This window comes from Grus americana, chromosome 5 (genome assembly GCF_028858705.1).
Source record: "Grus americana isolate bGruAme1 chromosome 5, bGruAme1.mat, whole genome shotgun sequence".
NCBI classification, from domain to species: Eukaryota; Metazoa; Chordata; class Aves; order Gruiformes; family Gruidae; genus Grus; species Grus americana.
In genome coordinates, this window is record NC_072856.1 from 30,497,937 (window position 1) to 30,521,278 (window position 23,342).

The window sequence follows — 23,342 nt, forward strand, 5'->3', positions numbered from 1 at the left end:
GATGGGTCCTGTGCACTTGTAACCCAATCTTAAACTTAAGAAACACATAGCAGAACAACAGTGCTTTTGAGTTGCAAGGACCAAGGAAGGAGAGACTTTACAATATCTGTTCTTCTCTCTGCAAGTCAGCATTAGCAAGTAGCTACAGCAAATATCACACAACAGCAGTAAACTAGATTCAAACAGTATCTAGCAACCCCACTCTATCATATTGCGGAAGCACTTCCCATACATACATGATTTTTGTCAGCACCTCAGATGAGTCCCACAGTGGTAATAAGGCACTTTAATGGCATTTAAGACTAACTGTCCAAGCTAAAGGCAACTACTTTGTACCACATCATTCCATGGAAGTAACATTGTTTCCACTCAGTACTATTGTTTACCTTTACTTTTTTCATTGACTTCAAGGTCACTATCCCCATCTTCTGCAGTAGATGTGCCTTTAGATGTCAACAGCTGCAGAACAAAAAAGAGCTCCAGAAAAATATTTGGTACGAGGTTTTCTGGAAAAAGGAAAATAGATACTAAAGGTGGATATTCAATATTGATCTGCTTTAATAAATGAAGATAAAAAGATAGATAACTGATCTATGGCACTGTCAGCAAAGAACTCCCTCCCCACACAGCCACAGTGTAAATCAATATGGGAATTACAGGAAAGATGCGTTCGGGAAGGGTCTGGTTTCAGATAGGACCATAGAACTTCAGCCTACTGCAGCTCAGAGTACTGCATCAGGTTTATCTGCTTCCCTAAACTTTTACCTAGCACCCATTTATTTTAATAACCATGTTGGCTTAGTCTATTTTTCCAGATGGTATTTGTTTGTACACTGGAAGTGTCCCACAACTGTCACTTCTCATCTACCTCGCCCTCAAAACACACATGCAAGTTCAAAGCTCAAAGAAAGGTCCGTCTCACATCTTCTGGGTCTTCACCTGCTATACACGATGAATAGAGCTGTGCCAGACACTCCAACTGTTTCTTGCAGGAAACCTTCGTAGGATTTGCACAGGTCACTAGATGGCTTTCAGCAGGAAGGCTGGCGCTGCGAGTGTAGCTAGGCTTAGTAGGAGTGCCAGGATCAAGAGATATCCCTGCAGGAGAAGATGCCTGGTGCAGCAATTTGCATCTGAAATTCAAGCGCAGCAACATACCATGTGACTGAAGATGATACACAGCAGCCATGCAGCCAGAAGAGGTCTTTTCCCTTGCAGTCTAGCATGGAGCGATTCCTGCAATAACTAACCATGTCATTTACACTGTCTAAAGCTGCTTTTAGCGTTATAGTAATTTAACTCATCTTTCCCTTAATGAGAAAGGATCTCAGGGCTACCAGCCAAAGGACTCAAAATAATCACATTCAAATTCCAACTGTGCTAAAATAGTGTGGCACTTTGATCAAATTATGTAACTAGCCTATGTTATTGCTTCTCATCTAAATTGATAAGGACACGGAAACTGTTAAGAGACCAGGTCCTTAAAAAAATTTTTGCACGTACAATTTCTGACAGCTAAACACTTTACAAAATCTACGAAAATAAAATTCACATCCATACCTTCAGATATATTTGTAAGTTAACAACACCCTGAGAAGATCCAATACCACTAAGTGGAAAGGCAATGCAACAACTGATGAAATCCCACACTGGCAAGTTAAACAACAGAAGGAACAAGCTACTTGAATTGCTGGATTCTAAATCCACAATGATCACTCACTTAAATACATAGACATTGTAAAAAATATACCTACAGAGGCCATCCAAAATGCAGCAGCAGAGTGGCATACATAAGACACATGAGAATCCAGAAAAAAGCCAGTAACAGCAATGTCAAATGATTGTTAAAGATCCCAACGGAACATCCACAACTGGCGCGTCACACCACCTCTTACCACACTGCCTCAAAAGTAAAATCTTTAAAAGTCACTTTAAAGGCTGTGGGGAAGACAGAAATGTTTTTAACTGCAGCAAAGAACTTTTTCTGTTGGCCTATTTCTAGTGGAAATACTACAATGAAGAACAAATTAGTCCCAAAACGGAAGTAGAAAGGTTATTTAATAACATCTCCATTGCAATGAACATAAGCAGCCGACTGACTGAAGAAAATTATTTATTAAGCACTTTGTAAACCCACCAAGGTAAGGCTCCAACAATGTAGTTACACTCTGCTTCACTTCTGTCTCAGTGTTGTTATCTACTTCAGCATGAATTTCACCTTTTGCCCTTGCTCAAAGTGACCCAGTTGGCTCGGGACTGCATTAGGTTTGTACCTCACTTCACTACTACTGAGGACAGAACAGCAGCTCCCATGCTGCTTCCTTCATGGAAGAGCACACAGGCAGGTTTGAATCCTAAGCAGTTCTGCTACAGGTCCAGTACAAACAGTAACTCATGAGACTCTACTGGGTCTGCTTCAGCCCGTTCTCAACCCATGGAAGTGAATTGCAAGGCTTAGCAGGAAAAGAATTCCACCCATGTGTTCTGAGGAGCTTCCCCAAGAACAAAATCTACAGAGAACAGCAACAGTTCTGTCAGCAATTATAAACAATAGTTTCTCTACTACTGTGCTTTGCTTTTTTTCCTGAAGTATCAATCCTCACAGACTAACAGTGATAGCATTTTACAGAGGATGAAAGTCACACAGTAACTGAACAGTGGAGACAGAATTAGAAACTAGATTTCACCTCATCTCCCAGCACACATAATTTTCAATAGATAACTGCAGTAGTAACTTTTAAAACAGAATCTCACACAACTCGTGCCATTTTCTCTGACTGTAAGCTTGTGTTAGTCTGCCTACCTTGCAAAATCATTAACAATTTCCCCACATTTGCATCATTAACTCATTTTCTTCAAACCAGGCTGTGTCTTCCATCATAGGTGCAACCATTAAACACAGCCTAATTACACCAGCTCAAACCCACTCACTTTGCCTGTGCAATCTAAGGAAAGCTGCACAGGAGATAGCCACACGGGCAAGCCCATGAGGAGACAATCTTATGAAAGCAGCGAGGACTGACTAAACTTTGGAAGATAAAGTGAGGGTCGTTGTTCCAGAGTCAGCACACCTAAAATGACAAACACGAGCTAGCTGCATTTATATCCTAGTCTGATACCAAAGTCACACTCGGTTTTAGGCAAATTATAGTTTAAGGTCACCAATATCTGTTATGGATATTCTTCTGGTGATTTCCACTCTGATATTGGTACTACCTTAAGACAAAAGAATTAAGAATCAATACAAGCCTATCACCATCCTGCTCAGACTGTACCGTTCTTTCTTTAGCATCTCCCTCTCCTCTTGAAGGCTGTTGCTTATCACAGACGTAGGGTTTCCTTCCTGGACAGTAGTAAAGGCCTCAAGGCTTGACCCAGATGAAAAACGAGCAGCTGGAGACTGGCTGACAGGCGTAGAAGTGAAGCACATCTTTGGTTTTGAGAGCGGACGCTCAGCACTTACAGGAGTTGGGTTGATTCGCCTTGATGGTTTGCTTTTGCTGAAAAAGTGAGAAGGGATTTCACTGAAATGAAACTAAACAACAACAACAAAATAATTAGGTTTCAAGATAGATATGCATGCAACTCTTCCAGAAGAGCCTAATGCTAAAATAAAATGGACATGGAGTCAGGATATTGAATTGCTAAACTGTACGTATAGTTGCTGACTTTATTCTGGTCACCGAATAAAAAGTCACGGAGCTATAGACTGCTGAAAACAGCCTGCTGACCCTTGCTGCAAAATTAATTATCAATCATCAGGTCACAGAACAGGTAACACAGTGCCACACAACTCTTCCAAACACTTCCAATTTGAGAGGACAGGATATGTCTCATTTTCATAAGAAACTAATTCACCGGCAGTTTCTAACACAAGAAAAAAAAAAAAAAATCAATAAAGTTGCCATCGTCTATCAGTAGGAGTCCAGGCTCCCGAGTTACCATAGGCCCTTTAAGTTTAGGGAAACCCATTCTTCCTGCATAAACTACCTAGATTTGTCGACAACTTCAGGAAGAGGCTCTGTAATGCAGCAAGAGACATAATGGAAATGAGATACAGGAACACAAAGCATTACACTTTTCAAGGAAATGCTGGTTGCTACATATTAATTGCTATGGTGTTCTCAAAATCACTAGAGTGTTGGCTTCCAAACATTCCATGATCTTTTTCCTCACTCTTTGTTCTAGCTGAGCATAGTGCAATTGAGGAAGAGAAGCTTACTGTCTATGCTGGAAACACACCTTCCCTTCCTTGGCCAAAGCATCATCTAGACCCAGCATCTGGATCTGCTGTACAAACCCACAGACCCATCAATTTTCAGCTGTAATTTTGCATGCCCAACAGAAAGTCCCACTTTCAGAGGCCAGTGCCTGATATATGGAGCAAACAGGCTGACATGAAAGCCCTATATTTGGCAAGGAGGATTTTAAAGAGTAGAATCTCAGAGAAAAAGAGAAAAGGACTGAGGCAACCACAACACAAACAGCTGCCCAGAAGCTAAGCCAAAGTCACCAGGGAGACCAGGGCTTGCTGCAGACCAAAAAGAATACAGGCATCAGCTAGCTATTTTGTCCATGACCACAGGGCACAAATGAAGCTGCACGCTAACATCGGTTACCAGAAGCCACAGAACATCAATCCAAAAGCTTTTTTTGCTGGCATCAGTAAAGCTGAAGAGCCTTCCAGGACTGCCCTTCATTAGCAATTGCTATTGTGTTAAACGAGAAATCTGAAGAGCCAAAATAATGCTGACTTTTTAGAACAGGCAAGGACAAAGATGTGCTCAGCTTCGTATCAGCTAGTCTGTGCACTGGTAAGCTCTGGGCAGCATCACAAGGGAGAGGCTAAAGAGGTGTCTTGGGTGAGTTCACAGAGTGGAAACCTGACCACCTGTTGAAGCAATATTCCCCTACACAGCAACCATAACAAAGCAGTTCTGACCAAGGAGCCCAGAAGCCAGCCCCCAGGTATCGTTTATTACAGCGTCTTCTGTATCTGGAGACACACAACAGGATGAGCTAGTCAAGGAACAGTAGCCTGCAGCACATTCTGAATGAGACAGCAAGGCAGACTTGCTCTTACTTTGTCCAGCCAGAGGCAACACCCATGGGCGGAAACTCCTCCAAGTTGTTAAGATTTAGCTGGCTGGGTGGGGATCTGGTAGAAACAAGAGGCACTTCACTCCGCTTCCTTCTCCCTCCACTCCATGATACGCTGTCATTCTTTCCATCTTCCTCTTCAGCAAGGGAACGCCCCAGATCCCGAGCTACCTGCCGGCCAGAGGCACTGACCGAGCTGTTGCCTCTCCTTCGGCCTCGTCTCACTGGCAGGGCTTCAGGCGTGGCTGTAAGGAAGCTCCCCAAGCTGGCCTTCTGAGATGACCGCTTCTCACCATGGTTAAACACAGGGCTGTACCCAAAGCTCGGGCTGCTACTGGAGACCATGCTAGGGAAGTCACTACAAGGGCTAGACAGGTTTGACCCAGAAAAAGAAGAGGAGCTGCTGGATGCCGCAGCAGGAGAAAAGCTGGTATCTGCGGTGCAGGTGGTCACTGAAGTCCTTTGGGAAAAGAGCTGCACTCGGCTGCTGGTTGCGTGGCCTGCCCTCCTTTCTGATCCTGTCCTTTGGCTCCCATGGGCCTTGGAATTAGGAGTTTTAGCAGGAGTAGAGGGTCCATTAGTCAGAATCTGGCTGGTCTGCTCCCTTAAAAAATTTAGCAGAAAAGGCACAAAGTCTTTCTGAAGCAAACTAAGAGATACCAGCTTGTCATGGATGTGGTTCTCCTACAAGGAAATAGGACAAAACATTAATATAAAGATGCTATCTGATTCTTTCTTTCCATGTGCCCAGACTCACTTAAGTAGTAACTGCGGGATTGCAATACACAATAAAAAAACCCCCCATGACTTGTCAAAGCAGGTCACTGAAATTCAAGCGACCTTAGCACCGGTCATAGATCTGAAACTCAGCCTCCACACAAGTCATTTTGGCAGAAGTTTTCAGATGGAGTCATTCACTTTGGTCTCCGACTGCGAAACAGTGAAACTGTTCCAGGGAAACATCAATAATACTTAGTGAAGCTATGGCCAGGGAGAACGTGGAGCAACTGGCACCCTTAAGTCCAACATTTCAAAGAGATCTAAAATCTGCCACTTCTCTGTCCCCTATTCGTCTCTGAATGCCACCTGCTACCACCGAGGGGTGCTGTAACACAACTGTTTAAGCACTTTGAGTCCTGCAGCGCCAAATACAAGACCAAAGCTGCTCTTCCATTTCAGCTAAATAATTTTGCTCCCTTGAGACCTCACAGAGGTCTAAACAAAGACTGCGCAACTTTAAGGTACATGAAGTTGATAATTAAGAAACCTAAACAAACAATACACCCCCAGACTCAACACATTTAAAATCTCAACAGGTGGTAGTGATCTTACAAGTGTAAACCTAGAGAAAAAGACTTTGTGTTACATGCATAGTTCAAAGCTTTGTACACTGGGTAAAATTTCTTTTGATCCTAACGCTGCACCAGGTTTCTGTTACCACTCAATGGGATTCAGCAACATTTGCAACAACAACAGCAGAAGCTCTCACAGGCAGCAACTCATTCCTTAATAATATTGAAATCATTGCACACATATTCCTGTTCACTTACATTCCCACCTCCGCTAGACAAAAAGTCAAAAGAGCAAACGCTGTTTCTGAAGGACTTTTTTGTATGAAAGGAGGCAGTGAAAGCATGGCCATGACTAGACTCCTACAATCCTCAATGTCGATGGTGAAATACATATTTGAAAGCGTGAAACTAATTCAGCTTCCTGGAGAAGCCTGAGACTCCAACACAGCGTGGATAACAAGCCAAGCAACCAAGGCTCACTGCTTTAGCACGCTAACACTCAGTGAAAAAACACAGTTCAGGACACAAACCCCATGAGACGTCAAAAGACCCAACTTCTTACCAGCTCCAGTCTGAAACTGCCATGAAAGCTAGAGCAAGACGCAGCCTACCATTTCCTCAGGTGCCCCCTGGGTTTAGTGCAGAGGCACAAAGACAAGATTAGTCTGTGCTATGCACAAGGTCTGGCAGTTTCTCCAACTTTTCAGAGCACAATCTGCTTTCACTCGCCTTTCTCTGTTAAAGTCAACAGAGGTTCAGTTCCTCCACGGCCAGACAACAGCAACCTGTCAACAGTTGCCAGCTGCAAGCCTCCCGCTTGCTTTCCCATGCTGAAGCAACTGGGCTGCTCCCAGCAGCGAAAGGCAGTCAGCAATTCCCTTGCAAGGGCAAACTTTTCGGCTGGTAAACAGCCTCCGCACCCCTCACCCACGCAGCGCTAGCTGAGCAGCCAGCGTTTCAAACTTCATAACCTCCACAGGTCTGCTTCTGCAAGTCACAGTTTTGGAAATATCGGACAACATAAAATGCTGGTCCCTTTTTCCCCCGCACAAGTTTAGGATGACAGCGATACTTGACTAATTCATGTGGGTGACAGCAGTGAATTTTGGTTTTAATTAACACTGGGTAACGGGCTCTGAGGGGCTCAAGCAGAAAAAGCTTTAAATACAAATTATTTCTCTACTTGATCAGTGAAATATCCCACTACAAAACTCTGCCTACTCAAACCCTGCAAGAACCCGTTCCCAGCCCTGGAAGATCCTCCTCAAGGCACAGGCGGGACGAGCGACCAGGCGGGAGCCGCGCTGGCGCGTGCACAGGGCCGCGCACCAAGCCCTCAGGGCTGCGTCGGGCCCCGGGCTCCGGACTGCGCTGCAGACGGACCGCGCCGACTGCCCGCACGGGGCTGGTGACAGCTTCGTCCATCTCTCACCGTTACTTTCCCCGCTAAAGACGCGGGAAGCGTCACCCCCTCGTGTCACCGCGTTTCCTCAGGACACCAGCTGCCCTCCCGTGTCCTCCGTCCGCGGGCACGCTGCGGCCAGCGGACCGAGGCACCGCCTTCGCGCCGCGCTTCCCGCGCCAGCGGCCGCAGGGACACCCCACCCCACCCCACCCCCCCCGCTCCCGCCCCGCGGCCGCCTCAGTCCCGGAGCGGCGCGGCGCAACCGCCCGCCGGAGGCCGCAGCCCGCCCGGCCCAGGCGGCGCTGAGCTCCCGGCGGACTCGGCCCTGCGGATTTTAACGGCTTTCACATCGCCGGGCAGCTCCCAGTGGCAGGGCCTCGCCTTCCCGCCGCTCTGCTCAGAGCCCGCCCACGGCGGGGGCGGTCCCGCCGGCTGTTAGAGGGAGCTCGGCCTCAGCTCCCGGCCGCAGACAGGCCCCTGACCGGGGCCCGGGTTTGATCCAGGCGGGCTTTGCCCCTCACAGCGGCGCGGAGCGGCCGTCCCCAGCGCCGGGGCGGACAAACTTTCCCGCACGGCCCCGGCCCGCGGCGGCGGAAGGAGCTGGGGGGGTGGCGCGGAGGCAGGCTCGGCCCCGCCGGAGCCAGGGCGCTGCGGGAGGGAGGGCGAGCCGGCGACCCGCCGCGCGTTACCTCAGCTGGGCGGTGGCCGGGGCCGTGCCGGAGCCACCGCACCACAGCGCTGACCGCCACCTCCTCCTGCAGCAGCAGCTCCAAAACAGCCGCCATTCCCGGCTGCCGCCGCCGCCGCCGAGCACGCGCACAACCCGCGGCGGGGGCGGGCCGGCGCCGGCTGCGGGCGAGCGCGCCACGCGTGGCCGGGCGGGTCCGTGTCCTCCCCCCGCGGGGGCGGGGCGGTGCCGGGGATTCCCGCCGGGGAGGCGGGCGGGGGCGGGGCCGGCGCGGGCCGGGCCCGGGGCCGGGCCCCCTCCCCATGTCAACACGCGGGGCACGGGGCGCCTGCGCCGGCCCGTGCGCGTCTTTTCCTCTCATGCGCGGTATTTGCTTCCCCAGCAGAGCTCGGGGCCCGGCCTAGCGGCGGCGGCGGCGCCCGCGGGCCGGGGCGGGGGAAGGGGCAGCGGTGCCCCCCGCGGCTCCGCGCCCGCCCGCCCGCCTGCCGGCCCCGGGCGGAGGCCGCCCCGGCCCCCCCCGAGGCGGAGGATGGCCGAGGACTCGCCGAAGCGGCGCAAGGCGAATTTCAACGAGGCGGAGACGGAGGTGCTGATCGAGCAGGTGCTGAAGCACGAGCAGCTGCTGTTCGCGGCGGGGCCGGGCCGCGCCTCCCCGGGCCAGAAGCGGAAGGTGTGGGAGCTGATCCGGCACAAGGTGAACCCGGTGGCCGCCTGCCCCCGCGACGTAGAAGACCTGAAGAAGCGCTGGCGGGACCTGAAGCGCCGCGACCGCAGCAAGCTCTGCCGCCTCTCACAGGGCTGCGGGCCGCCGGGCCCCGCCGCCCCCCTCGGCCTCCTCCTGGCCCCCGAGGAGATGCCGCCCGCCGCCGCGCCGCCCGGCCGCCGCCACCACCTCCACCACCACCGCGCCTACGGCTCCCTGCTGCCCGCCGAGGCCGTGCCTATCGTGGGCGGCATCGACACGCTGGAGCTGCCCGGCGCCGTCGTGGGGGAGATGGGTGAGTGCCGGACCGACCCCCGCGGCGCTGACCCGGACCCTCCGCCCGGCCGACCCCCGCCGCGGCCGCGGGAGCCCCGGCGGCCGCTTCCTCGGTCTCCCGGGGGAGGAACGGCGCAGACCCGCTGCCGCAGCAGGTTCCCCGGTCGCTGTGTGCGCGCAGGGGGCTGCGGGTACCAGCCTCGCTTGAAAATGTCTGGTTCGGATAACTACCTTCTCTCCTCGGAAGTGCAAAATGTACATGCACACGGACAGAACAGGGAGATTTCCTGCCGTAGGTCACAAAAGTGGATCGAAACAGCACGTAAGAGTAAATAAACCCTATCTCGTAGTAGGTGCCTGTCTATGAGGCAGTAGACCCAGCTGCCTGTGTTCCCATTTGTAGTACTTATCCTTCCACATGCAAAAAGCTGTGCCAGCATGCAGTTCTAAGCAATACAGAGCGCTGCGAGTCCGTACCTTTGTACGTACCGGAGAGACATCGCATTAGTGTGCTAAAACAATCGCCCTCAGTACCAAGGGATTTCTTGCAATCACAGTATTTCAGCAATGCTGTTACTGGGTACCGCGTGCACGGTAGGCATGAGATGAGTTTGCAGTGAACTTTGTCTCCTGGAACCTAAAACTGGGTTTCTGTGATGGGGCTGGTAAGGGGTCTGTGGTATGCAAGTATATGTTTAGCTGGTGAATGCATCTTCATGGTTTTCTTCCCACCTCCCAAGGAAATACGTGTTTTAAAAGCATCAAAGGTAATGCAGTATGAGTTGTAGAGTCTTGGTTCAAGGACTATTGTTAGTGCTTAGGGGATGAGACCACTGAGGTAATGAAGTTTCTCACTGACTCTCCTTTGCTTTTCCTCTCCCCGCATCTCCTCTAGGGTTTAATGACAATCCTGGCCCATCTCATCAATCCGGTCTTGAGAAGATGAACCTCAAAGAAGAAATAGTAGTGAAGGTGGTAGAGCCAGAAGAAAGCTCTGAGGACATGGCGGTAGTTCCACCTAGCCAGGAGCAACTACCTTTTCTGGGGACATCAGGCGGTGGTTCCTCTGGGAAAGTAAAAGCCAAAACAAAAGGCAGGTCCCAGGCAGACCAAAATGAAATAACTGAAGAGGACCTAGTGCAGATTCAGCAGACCCAGATGCAGGTGATCCAGTCTGGCTTTGACAGTGTCAACCACAATCTTAGGCTGCTGCAGCAAGGCATGCAAGATCTGAGTAACAGCCTCAGCATCATGGCACATACGCTTGTTGCTATCAAAAACGTCTATGTGAAAAACAACACTGGCCCAACCACGTACGCCACTGCCTCTACTCAGACCACAGCTGGATACCTGAGCCCGGGTTCCCCCCAGGTCTCCCCCGCTGAGGACAGAGGTAGAGCACAGGTGGCTGGAAGCAGTAGCAGAAGCAGCAGCTGCAGCTCCAGCTCCATGTCACAAGAACCAGGTCCTTCCGAGTTTCCCAGGCCCCCCCTGAGAACCATTAAGAAAGAACATCCAAATGGCTGCTACTACTTCTGCTTTGCAGATGTGTAAAAAACTTGAATATATGTAAAGTGACTGTGGTGTTAGGTGCTGTTGTATGTTCTGCTCCGGCTTGTGACTTCAAAGGAGCAAAATGGACTCACCTCCCACATTTTTCCCAGTGGGAAACATTTCGCTATAGGTGGCATTAAACACTAATTACCGGTCTCCTGTTTGTTAACTCTGTTGCAATTGGCTAATAATTTTCTTCTGTTCTCTTTATTCTCTTACTCTCTTAAAAAAACCAAACAAACAAACAAAAAAAACCCCCTAGATTTATTTTGACTAAGACTCTTGTCTGTATCATCCTTTGTTTAATGTGACCTTCTGAAAAATAAAAGGCATGAGAGTGGGATAAAAAAGTAACATTATGGTTACTGACCAGCAGGAGCTGTCTTCCACAAGTTGCTCAGTTTTTTTGATTAAACAAAAAACCAACTACTTCTGATGTTTAAGTACTTGCTTCTTCTAAGAATTAACAGTGTCTGGGGTGTTTGCTTGGTTGTTGTTGGTTGGGGTTTTTTTTAAGTCTGAGCTGGGCAAGGCATCACAGGAAGAGTTTGACATAACTGCTTAACTCTAGGAATGGTTTAGGACTGAGCTGTTGATTCATGAATGTACTCCTGAGAATTCATACAGCATTGCTCCACCTGGCTGTTGTTCATTCCCAGCTTGTCAAATGCACCTTCTCCTCAGAGGCATTTTGTTTTACTGCACTAGCAGGGTAGGCTTTTTCTTGTCACATGATTAAAACAGAGAAATACAGCAAAAAGTAGTAATTGGAGTGATGCCTGGTTTTGACATAGAATAATTTTTCCCCATACGGTTTATAAGCAGGCTCTATCTTCACCAGATTTTGCAAGCCTTCTGGAATCAATACCACAGTATTTTAAATATAGAGAGCAAAAAAGTTTCCGTATTGTTTTACATGAAACAGAAGTTAGATGTGCAGGAGGCAGGGGCTGACTTCACTCCAGACAAGAGCCAAGTGCTCCTGCATAGTTTATGAAGCTTTAATTTTCACCAAGCTGAGAGATGAATAAAATCTTCCGTTCTCTTAACTATATATCCAAGGAAGAAGAAAGGGAAGGAAGAGTTGGAGCAAAAAGTAACCTGTTAAGTGTCAACTCTGAAACAAGCACAAAGAAATCATTTTATCCTAATGTGAAAAAGAAAAATCTCCTTTTCATATTTAGATAGGAGGAAAGTATTGCCACTGGCACTACTCTTAGGATGTGTTTAAGGTTTGTCTACTTTGCACAATTCAAAATTGTCAGAGGTGCTGTGTCCATATGTCCAGTGTCCCTACTGGCGGGAAAACAAAAAAACCTCTCACATGCAACTTTAGCCAATGACCTGAAAAATCATGAAGGTCCTCCTCTTAAGAATTTATCACCAATAGTGACGTTCTACAGATAAATTTGGCCTATAGCAACGACTAGCTGCCTCTAGCTTTTCAGTCACTTCGCACAAGCATTCCTGCCACAAGATTTAGCAAATACATACGACATAGAGAACGGCGACCCAGTTGTCCCTCTCCTAAGAACACGTAATCATAGGGTAAGCTATGTCATTTTTAAGTCAGCTTTAACAGAGCACTATACCATATGAAAATGTACTTTCTTTTCCTTCTGCCTGTGTACCATCATGTTGTACTGATTGCACACATACGCCTCAAATCCAACAGCTACTGCCTAATAAAACATGAACACAGGGTAGTTACATTGTTAGCAAGTGTTGCCCTTCAGTGATGGAGTAAAATATGCAAATATTTCACAAAATTAAAACATTTGCATGAACAGCATGTTGTTAATTGGGATTAATGCCTTGAAGAGGAGGAGGTTCTTGTTTTCATATTAACCTGACAAAAGATGATGGTGTGGTTGCCAGGTATTACTATCTTAATTATAAATTGCTGGTTTTAAAAACAGGAAGGAACTAATCCTTCTAAATCTGATTTTTTAGTCTATGTTGTTAAAAGCTTTCCAAACTAACCTGTTAGAAGCATTTATATTTCTCCTCCTTTAGCACAGCATGGGTTTCTGCTGCTGAAGAAGGTACCTTTCATTTGTATCTTGTTCTCATGGACAAAGGCAGCAATTAATGCTACTGTGAGATTCCAGGGGGATGAGCAAAATGTGATCTAAAGTTTACCTCGTCGTCCTGACCACTGGTTTGAGCTTGTCCACGTTGCAATAGCCAGTTCTTAACTATCAGACATTCTTTCAATGTTTTAATTCTTTCTCCAGTTGTTAATTCTTGAATTTCACTTGCTACAGCATTTCTAGGGAGAGCTGGCTTGTGTGCACGTGCGTCTCAGGTTTGAGTACAAGTTTAAATGAGAGGAAGCTACAGTCCAAGTGCAGAGAAGTGCAGCAAGACCTTAAAAGCAGAGTGGGCAGACTGGAACTCTTGTATGAATGGAGACAACGAGCCAGGCAATGCTAAAAGACACTTCGGTGGTCAGACAACTGCCAGACCTCAACATTGATCTGCCATAGCGTCTTTGTTCCAATCTCGCATCTTTCCCAGAGTCTGTCAGCTGTACCACTAATGTACACTGGAGCCAGATCAAAAATCAGTCTTCCATTTCTGGTATGATCCAGATTTATGGAATATTTTAAACAAGAAAAGATACTGAGCTACCTGTCTCAAAGTGTGCAAGTTAATTCAAATTAATACAGCTGGCTTGGTATTTCTTTATGTGCCCTTTCTGTGATCAAATGCTGGTTCTGTTGGGAGCACCGTCAAACACCATCCAGAAGCATGCCATTAAATTTCTGGCTGCTCTTAGCAGAAGATGAAACATAATTTTCTTGGGATGTTATTGAGTAAATGAATTCCCAGTTTGTTTCCTGTCGTGTGAAGTAATTTGAGCTATTTATATAAATGAAAAGAGCTAATGACCTGGTCAGGAAGCTTAATGAAAATGCTGCCAATGATTTGAACAGTGGCAGAGCTGGCTTTAAATTTGCCTTGCATACAAGGCATAAGAGTGGTAATACTGAGAAAGAGATCCAGGGAATTTTCTCCAATTCTTCTGGACTTTCCTGAAAACCTTGTTCTGCTGCGCAAAGAGCAGGCATTATTTTCCACAGCATACAAGCACTAAGACATGCAGGCAGATAAACCACAAATACAAATGGTGATGATGCTATAGTCTACTTTTACCTGGTTTTACTAGAAAGAGATATGAAAGGATCTTGGAGGAAACTAGAGCAACTGGTATTTCATCACTGTATTTCCACATAGCACAAACTGCTCAGATTCAGTAACAACTGTTCATTCATTTCTCTGCCATTTAAGTGTATTGTACAGTATGAGACATCTCCTCAAGAGGCTGTAAAAGCTCAGTGACTACATTCACACAGCTGATCATCTCCAAAGAAATCAATTACAGTGGTCTCTGGCCAGATAAGAAATTACAATTTTCAAGGTGGGGGGAAGCAGCAGCTGGCCTTTAAAAACGACAAGGCTGGAATCTACCGTATTGTTACTAAAATTGCTCTGATCTAGCTGTGGCAAGCATTTATTGTTTGGCTGAATACAGACAGTATGGATAAGAGCAAGAGCAAATAGAAAGGGAGGTTTCTGAGGAGGCTGGTTGAGTTTTTCTGTTCTTATTAATGTACAACAGATGAACCTACTAAATCAGTAAAACTTCCATTGATCCAATCATTCCGACTTGCAATATGAACATCTGACTCCCATTGCAGTAGTACCAACAGAGACTTGCTTTTTGCTTTCTTGTAGCAGGAACAAAAAAAAAAATTAAAAAAAAATCACTGTCAAAGCACTTTCTCCATTTAAAGTACAGGGTTGCAATAGTAAAAAATATTGAAAAAATTCAACTGAAGCTTTATAAATAATTAAATCATTATAGAAACACAATCAAGAATTGAAGTTTTGCATGCTGAATGAATATTTTATTTAGAACCAGTTTATAAAAATAAAATACAAAATAATTTGAAAACAAAACTTAAAACATTGTACAAAGCCTTGATATGGTACAAATGAGAAAATAAATAATTACAACTTTATGTACAAATGACCATTAGAAGGGCATTCACTCTTTATGTTCTGGGGTGCCTGAGCAAACTTAAAAGGAAAACAACAGCTTAGAGGATTTCCAAGGAGGGGAAGGGAACCACAATTACTGATGAGAGAATTTGAAGGACTCGACATTTGTCTTCCTCAATGGTAACAAACAATCCTGGAACTACTTTCCACTTAATTAATCATGCTGCAGATTTTACTATTGAGTACTTAATTTCTTATGGGGTGACAACATTGTATTTTTAATTAATACACAGTTTTCATTCTTTGTGGTATTGCCCAGAGATTTTAGATTAGCAGCCATTGGTTGGCAGCTTCAAAAAGCCAGTACTTGTCTGAAGGCATTGCTAGTGATTTCCTTAATTTACTAGTTTGGATGTTCATAGGAAAGCATTTGAAAAATTGACATCTGTTAGCACAAGCACTACAAGTCATCTCTGGGCTGACTCTATAGAAAGTTAGTTAGAAATTGGGGAAGAATTTCAAATCTTGCTTTCTAGCCAAGGAAAGGAAAGTGGATGCAGAGAAGGCTGCTAGGCAACCAATCCAGATCTCCAGTCAGAAGAAAAAGATGTGAAATATAAAAAAAAAAAATCCCACCTCACCTTGTGTCAAACCTTTATGACCTTGCCTGTCACACAGCAGATATGGGTTTTAAAGGATTTGAAGCCAGGCAGACCAAACTAATTATATTGTATCCTTTGGAGCAAGTTGGTCTGCTGTTATTATAGGTCCTTTCTATAAAAGTTAGGTCAAAGATCAAGTGATCTCAAAAGGAAACAAACATCTGTAATTGAAATTAATTCCAGCTGAATTCCCACAGACAGTTGGGGATGATCAGGATGTCATATGAGTAGCCCACCTGTGCTACTGTTTTAGAACAAATCACTTTGGATTCTTAGCCAAAGCTAGTGCTCAGAGAGATTTTTCTCTCAGAAAAGTAGAGATCAAAAGGCATTTCATGTCATAATAGTAAAAAATTTAAGCATTTTCCAATTTAAAATACAGCAACTGCAAACATGATATTTACAGAGTCAGTTTATTCCTTCAGTCCCTAAACAGGGGAAAACCAACCTCAACAAAACAAAACCCTATACTGATTTTAATGAAAGTTTCACCTGCACAAGAACAGCAAGAATTCCCACGGAGCGAAGCTTTTTATGTAGAGGAGAAACAGAAGCAAAATACATCAGTGACATATGCTAACATTTGGGTTTGTCACTATTACTGTTAAGAGAGAATCATGGAATGGTTTGGGTTGGAAGGGACCTCAAAGATCATCTAGTTCCACCCCCCCGTGCCGTGGGCAGGGACACCCACCACTAGAATGTGTTACCAACAACAGAGAGTAAAATCAGCCTGCATGTTCAAACCTGGATGCCTAGAGTAATTGCCAAGTTAATACATTAGACTTCAAAACAATACATTCCTCTGCATTTTTTGTTAAAAAAAACCCCAACGAAACCAAATCAAAACTCAAAGGTAAATATTTAAAAGCCTGATTATTTAAACCACAGGAAAATGACTGATAAAACTTCTCAGCATTTGACAGTATCTTAAGGTAATTCCAGACAATTATTACACAATCTGGGCTGACTTTTATATCGTTTCTCTTTTACAAATGTTACATGTAGGGAAAAGGAAGACTGGCTTCAAGACGACAGCTGAGGTATTCTTGTGTGAGGTGCGTGTTTATGCGATGTGCATGTATTAGCTAAGAAGTGTATGACCTATGCTCATATATTGCATTTGGTCAAAACACTGAACCTTGCTTCCTTTTACCAGCATTACCGGTTACTGAAAATCGCAGTAATTACAAGCAATGGCACTGGAGCCAAAAGCAAAACAGCGAGCAAAACCCTGCAGTTCAGCGCCTACTTGGTTAGCTAAAAGAAACAGAATACAAGTATTATGCGCTGTTCCACAGCTTTCAGACACAGGAACGAGCATCCAAAGCTTTTACCAGTTGAAGAAAGAAATCATGAGTAATGGTCAAGGCTTTTATTTATATAGTTGACAGTTCTCTGACCACTCCTATAGTGGAAAAGCCCACAGAGAATGCGCCTTAGGGAATCACGGTGTGACCTAAGACACCCAAGCAGCCCCTTGCTCACTGGAATTGACAAGGCAGGCATGGCTCTCATCACCTCACAGGATCAGTCCCACATGAACAAATTAAGGTCAATATATTATAGGCCTATAATGAGAAACCAATTTGACTCTGAGCTCTCTTTTATTCTCCTATTCCTTTTCAGAAAATTCCTCCCTCATTTAACATATATATAGATATAAAAATTAGAGGCATGTATTCCTAGTTTGCCATTAGAGCCTTTTAAGAAATTGAAATCATCACTTTCTTCTTACCAGAATTTATGCCTCTTAGTGTTGAACAAAAATGCCCAACTCATTATGGAAAAAAAAAATCTGTTTACAGGAAAGAGTCTGTACTGTAACTCTGGCTTTGACTACATTCTCATCCAAGAGAAAAAAAAAACCAACACATTTTTACAAGCATTACAGTCAACCATTGCGTAAATGTTACTGCAGTAAGAAGGACTTACAGGAGTTTTGCCCAAGCTGGACTACAAGATCAGGCCTTGTCATATGGAAGAGACACAGAATCAGAATTAGGGCATAGCCAAATTATGGTAGATGAAAAGATCAGAGCAAATCAAAGCAAAACAGGCCTCAGCTCACTCTGGCAAATGAATTCCAGTGAACAGGAGGCAAGAGCTGAGACTGTTCCTATCTATATGTATATACACACATATGTATGAATGTATATATGTTTCTATATAATATACAGTATCTATATAAGTGTATATATAGATACACTTATGTACAAATGTGTATTGATATATATAAAATCAAAATTATGTGTTTTCTCAGATACAGTTAATACCATAATACTACAAATTGTAAGTGATAGAGCTCTTGCAAATCTTTTTCAGATGAAAAATATTTCAAGCTATTTTTGAGTATACAGGACCAGATCCTCCCCTTTACATCAAGACTGTTTAGTGAGGTATGCAAGAAAGCTTGATCTCAAACATGCACACTTCAAGGCAGGAATATGCCCAGGTTTCCCAAGGCAGGATGTGGCTGGTAGCGATGATGAATACCCCGTGACACTCCTCAGGGGTTTGCCTCCTGAATAATCATATATAAGAAGCAGTTAAGACCTCATATTGCTCCTGCCTTCAAGCAGTGAAATTTTCTACACTTACCAATCCTGCTCAAGTAGTAGATGGGTGCCTAGCATCATACAACTTGCCAGTGTTGCTCTGTGGTATCACACCTTCTATTACTTTTAACAGGGTTTTACCTGAGCAGTAATTGGCATTTGTAGTTAATAATGAGGTTTATTAATATTAATATGGATTTTTGAGGTTGCCACTTTGATTATACCATGCAATATTGTGGCACAAAAGTCTGTGTGAATTGTTCAGTCTGTTCAAGTTCTATTTAGTTTAAAGGCTTCATACCTCAAGTTCTCTAAAAAAAATGCTTCAAAGTGCTGGCCACAACACAGGAAACACCATAAAGAGGAAATGCGTGTGCACCATCTGCATCTGCTACATGTCATGGCTCCATTGCACTGCCCTCCAAAGAAACAGAGGCTTGCAGAGTACAAAGCAACAGCTCCTTGAATGATACTGTTTCCCAGCTAAAATCCCTGTGTAAGCACAGTAACTGTAACCAGTTTGTACAATGGAGAAAAATCTTCCCTGTCCCTGAAAATTTGTTGCAGATAACCCTCTGTAAACCATTCATTCACGCTCTGCACAAGGGCCACACACGTGTACATTGGTGTTTTTATGCAGAGTCAGTTGCATATTCAAACGTTGAACCTTACAGAGTTCTTGATGATTATACAGGTCCTCTAGTAATATTAAGCTAATATTTATGTATGAGTTGGTCAGCTGACCATTACCTAACTACATTAACTGATTGCTACATTAGACGATAGTAAGCAATTCTGTAAACTTTTGGGGGGAGGGTATCAAGCAATAAAAAACTCCAGAAGAGCGGGTAGTTCAAGGTAAGTTATCCACAATCACTCTTCCATTCACATCTTCATGATTTTCTCACTAGATCCTGTTGAATCCACAGCAAAAAGCAACTGGGGATATACAGTCCTTTTACCTTTTTCTGCACTGAAAGAAGCCTGGGTTGTCAATCACAATTAATATCTCTTTCTCCATTTTGGCATAGTTTACTATTTTTACATTGGCAAGTAGTTCAAGTACAAGTGAATTTCTACAGCATTGATTTATTTTACATAGTAATGTATAACAATGGACAAGTCTGTACATTGAAGACAGCATAAAAAAATCCTTAGGTGTTATATTCTTTCTCACCTGTAAAGCAATTACCTGTTTCTGGATCCTGCTACACTGGAGAGAAAATATAAACACCTCAACTTCAGCATTTCAGGCAAAGATGCATAAAGTTAGTACCTATTAAAACTGACCATGTTAATGTAGGAATAAGCTTACAAGACCATAATAAATGCTTTTCAGAAATAAGGGAGAGGGAAGGAAAAATAATCATTGACTGTCACATCACCTTACCAAATAATTCCAGCAGTGCTCAGGGCAAAAATAGCAGAATGGGACCAAATTCTCCTTATGGTATACCGAAAGGAAACGTGGAAAACAGGAAGGAAAAGATGGAATTTGTTGTCACATTCATCTGTTAGGTATTCAGTGACTCTCACTGCTCCTACATGACGAGGACTCATAACAATTAAGAACTCACATTATGAAATAAATGAGTAACCACAAGCCCTATTTGTAATCAAAAATAAAAATACTTTTGAGTCTCTGTTCTTGTTCCATATGCAAATGCACACACAAAATTATAAATTAAAAAAGCAAGCTGCAAGACAAAACATTGGCTGGTTGAGAAATCAGCAGTCCTTCAATCTTGTACCAAGGTATAAAGGCTATTAGAATTTGTGCATTCCAGAAATTTTTTTGAGGGAAATAGAAGACGTAATGTCAAAAGTATTCAGGAACTAACAGAAAGGGAACTGTATTATTTGTGGTCCATAAATTACAAATGAAAAATGAGAAAGAATGAGTTTATATAAGCATATACATATATGTATATATAAATATTTATATTATATAATTTACCATGAGGACATGCAATTATCAGTATAGCACCTATTATACAATATAATACAAAGGAATAGGACTTTCTAATGGTACAGTTTCTTCAGAAAAAGCAGGTATACCCTACCTATTGCATTCATCTGTAGTGCTTGAAACCTGAATGAAATTAAGGTTCCACACTGTGCTACATTACGTATGGGAAACAATATACATATTCATAGTAAGAAAAGAAAACAAACATCAACATAGTCTGACAAAGCAAGTGAAATTCAGTGCAGCTCCAGGGCAGCTTTAATGCAGCATTAGAATGTGTTAGCTCAGAGACAAAATATTCCCTTTTTAATCCAAAGGTATTCATTTGGCAGAGGTTAAATAAAAAAGCACAGATGCTGGCTGAAGAGGCGTATGACTGCAGCAAGCAGATCACTAACTGACATGTCTCCTATGCATCCAGCGTCCCCACAACAGGAATAATTAGGGAGAGCTGGCTGCATCTTTCTCAGGCTTGTGTTCTTGTGTGTTACTATTCTGACCCACTACTCTCTTCTGAATATAGCAAAAGGTGCTGTACCATTACATTCTCTACGGAGATCCTGTAGAGCACAAGAGATTATTAAGTAACTACCAAAGTTGGAGGAATTAGACACCGTGGACTTTTCTGACAGAAAACAAAGCTTGGCTGTCAAAAAAGTATTTGGGCAAAAGAATGACAAGAATCCAGCATAAAAAATACCTCAGATTGCTTTCTGTGTATTTTGCTTTGATGACTAATATTCCTACCCAGATTTTGTAAGGGTGTTAAGTATATTTCTATCACCTATAACCTACCAAGTTCAGAAAGTAGACAATCTCCTCATCTCTGTTTCATCTTTCCTGTTTTTTTATAAAACAAATGACCAAAAAAGCAAATCTTGGTTGGTAACCACCTCTGCATGGTAAGATCAGTGTTTTAAGTAATCCATAACTGAAGGAAAAACAAAAGGCAGCAATAACAAGGGTTCTTTTTGCAGTTAAAGGGAAAAAGATAGTTCTGTTTTCTAACTTATTTTCTAACTTACATTGCAATTTATTGTAAATCTGAAACATTCAGTGAAGTGCAGACATCTCTTCCTTTCTCTCATTTCCTAGACAGGAATGCTTTTTGAAATTCTACCAAACGTGGTTTGAAGAACCCCACTGTGACTCCTAAAGAAGTATATGATATAGAACTGAGAATTAGTTTCTTGGTTCCTAATTAGTACTAAACAAATTTCTAAAGAAAATAACTATAAAAAACATCTTGGCAAATGTTAATATTAATTTTTAAAATATCATTGTCAAGAAGGGGCAAGGTGTATGATACTTCCTTAAGTAAAAAATCTGTGCCATGGTAGATAGGGGACAAGATGAGCACTGAGTGACTTGGAGATGTGCGCAGCTCAAAACGGAAGAGACTTAGAAGGTAGAAATACCATTGTCTTCTAAATTGTGTGCTTTTTTTAAAACTGCAAAGACATGCTCGAGCAGTACTTATCTCCCAAGTGGTGACATCATTTTGGGAATAACCGTTTCAGGTTTTCTTACATACTCCTTGAGCATGTAAGGCCTTAAATAATTAGGCCAAATCTTCTAGCTAGGTAAACTAAAAACATAGAAATAAATACCCTTTTAAAACACTCACCTTAGAGATATTTTTTACTCTAAATACATTGTACCTCTCTGACTACCTAGTCATTCTTATCCTGGCCTCTACTTCCCTCTCGTGGATCTGCTTGCTGCCTGCTCTTAGGCAATGCCTGGCCACCTATTTACACAGTATGTTTTCTCATTAATAGTTTATGATGCTTACTTTCTTTAAAAAGCGCAGATTCAACACCATTGGTTTTTTTTAATATACTTTTTTTGATTATTTTTTTAAATACACAGTACACAGACAAAACATGCATCAGATTTAGGAGGAGGTTTTATACCTGTCAAGGCCCAGTTCCTATCTGCTAAGCTTAGTGGTTGATTTGCTCTTTCCTGTGGGAGTCTTAGTGTTTGGGGAATGGTGGAAGGAACTGCCAGATCCTTTCAGACCATTCTTGCTTGGTTTGTTGCAGCAGTGCTCTTGTTGGCAGGATCTCCTAGAAGATGAGGAGCCTGAATGGCTAGGAGGTGATTTACTCCTCCCAAGATGTGGGGATGAACTCCTCTGATCATGATGGGGTCTGCCAGCCCGGGACGGAGACGAACTGGCAGTACGGGGTAAAGAAGAGCTCCTAGGGGAGGCACTGGGACTGCGTCGGGGGATGACAGGGCTTTTAGGTGGTGTTTTTGGACTATGTGGAGATCCTGGACTCTTACACTGGGTAGAACTCCTTGGTCTTTGAGATCCATTCTGTAGGATTTGAGCCAGACGAGAGATAAGATCTGAGTCCGAGCTGCTACTCCCTAGGACTCTGTATCTGCGTAACCTTAAGAAGAAACGAAGAAAGATTATTTCTGTTCCCAACTATTCCCTAAAGTTCATACAGAAACACAGTATCTCTAGAAACTAGGGATGAGCTTACATTGCAGAACAGACATCTGGAGCTGAACTTTCCTATAAGGTAGAGGTGTTTGGATCTAGGCTTTGCTTCTGTGTTGTTCAAATCAATACAGTATTTGTATTTTCATCAACTCACTCACATAAACAGCCTAAGTGTTTACAGGATAACTGAAATGTCTTGGTGGTGCCGGAAGAAGTGCACCGAAGAGTAGTGCTTATCGCCTCTGTTTCGCAGGGCTACATCCATACCTGCACACCATCAATATGCTTCTATATACAATTTTAAGGGATGACAAAGCACACCACAACTTCCTTCAGAGGGTTTCGCACTACTGTATCAAAATTGTCCTTATCCTGGTAATGTAGACACTGAAGAAACTAGATCGTGGTTGTCTGTATATAGAATTGGCAAAGGGGGGCTTCTAGAATTCACTCTGCTCTCCTTTAATTAGTTGGGTTTTACTTAGCCATGACCTGAGCATAGCTAACTAATGCAATACTGACGGTTGGAATCTCCAAACTCGAATACTTAAAATGTCTACAATCAGAACAAGTCAATTTTCAAAGGGGCTGGATATGACAGATTCTATTGATTTCTCTGGCTTGTGAATAATCAACAGTTCTGGAAAAGTGACCCCACTTTTTTTTTTT

The 23,342-nt window shown here is 43.9% G+C and overlaps 3 protein-coding genes across 14 annotated transcripts in view; 1 reads left to right on the forward strand and 2 right to left on the reverse strand.

Annotated features, from left to right (window-relative positions):
* Positions 1–8,846, reverse strand: part of CDAN1 (codanin 1) — a 35,256-nt gene extending 26,410 nt beyond the window's left edge. For all 5 annotated transcript variants that reach the window (XM_054828650.1, XM_054828651.1, XM_054828649.1 and 2 more), the window contains exons 1-5: positions 8,487–8,846; positions 5,084–5,784; positions 3,276–3,500; positions 940–1,133; positions 387–506 (exon numbers count right to left, since the gene is read on the reverse strand). In XM_054828650.1, coding sequence (XP_054684625.1) covers positions 387–506; positions 940–1,133; positions 3,276–3,500; positions 5,084–5,784; positions 8,487–8,846 — 1,600 coding nt within the window. The remainder of the gene's footprint in view (positions 1–386; positions 507–939; positions 1,134–3,275; positions 3,501–5,083; positions 5,785–8,486) is intronic.
* On the forward strand, positions 8,753–12,194 carry LOC129207555 (uncharacterized). 3 transcript variants are annotated; one of them, XM_054828670.1, is made up of 2 exons: positions 8,753–9,483; positions 10,360–12,187. In XM_054828670.1, the coding sequence occupies exons 1-2, from the start codon at positions 9,015–9,017 to the stop codon at positions 11,016–11,018; spliced, it is 1,128 nt and encodes a 375-aa protein (XP_054684645.1). In that variant the 5' UTR covers positions 8,753–9,014; the 3' UTR covers positions 11,019–12,187. The 3 variants fall into 3 exon arrangements, with proteins under 3 accessions (XP_054684645.1, XP_054684643.1, XP_054684644.1); XM_054828668.1 differs by having other exon boundaries at positions 9,015–9,792; positions 10,360–12,194; XM_054828669.1 differs by having other exon boundaries at positions 9,015–9,786; positions 10,360–12,193.
* Positions 12,195–14,922: 2,728 nt separating this feature from the next.
* Positions 14,923–23,342, reverse strand: part of TTBK2 (tau tubulin kinase 2) — a 105,050-nt gene continuing 96,630 nt past the window's right edge. For all 6 annotated transcript variants that reach the window (XM_054828658.1, XM_054828655.1, XM_054828656.1 and 3 more), the window contains one exon: positions 14,923–22,617. In XM_054828658.1, the coding sequence (XP_054684633.1) occupies positions 22,149–22,617 (469 nt within the window). In that variant the 3' untranslated portion in view covers positions 14,923–22,148. The remainder of the gene's footprint in view (positions 22,618–23,342) is intronic.

Coding starts and splice junctions, on each gene's coding strand:
- LOC129207555 (XM_054828668.1), top strand. CDS start 9,015: ATGGCCGAGGACTCGCCGAAGCGGCGCAAGGCGAATTTCAACGAGGCG. Junction 9,793..10,359: donor GATCGAAACAGCACGTAAGA/GTAAATAAACCC, acceptor CATCTCCTCTAG/GGTTTAATGACAATCCTGGC.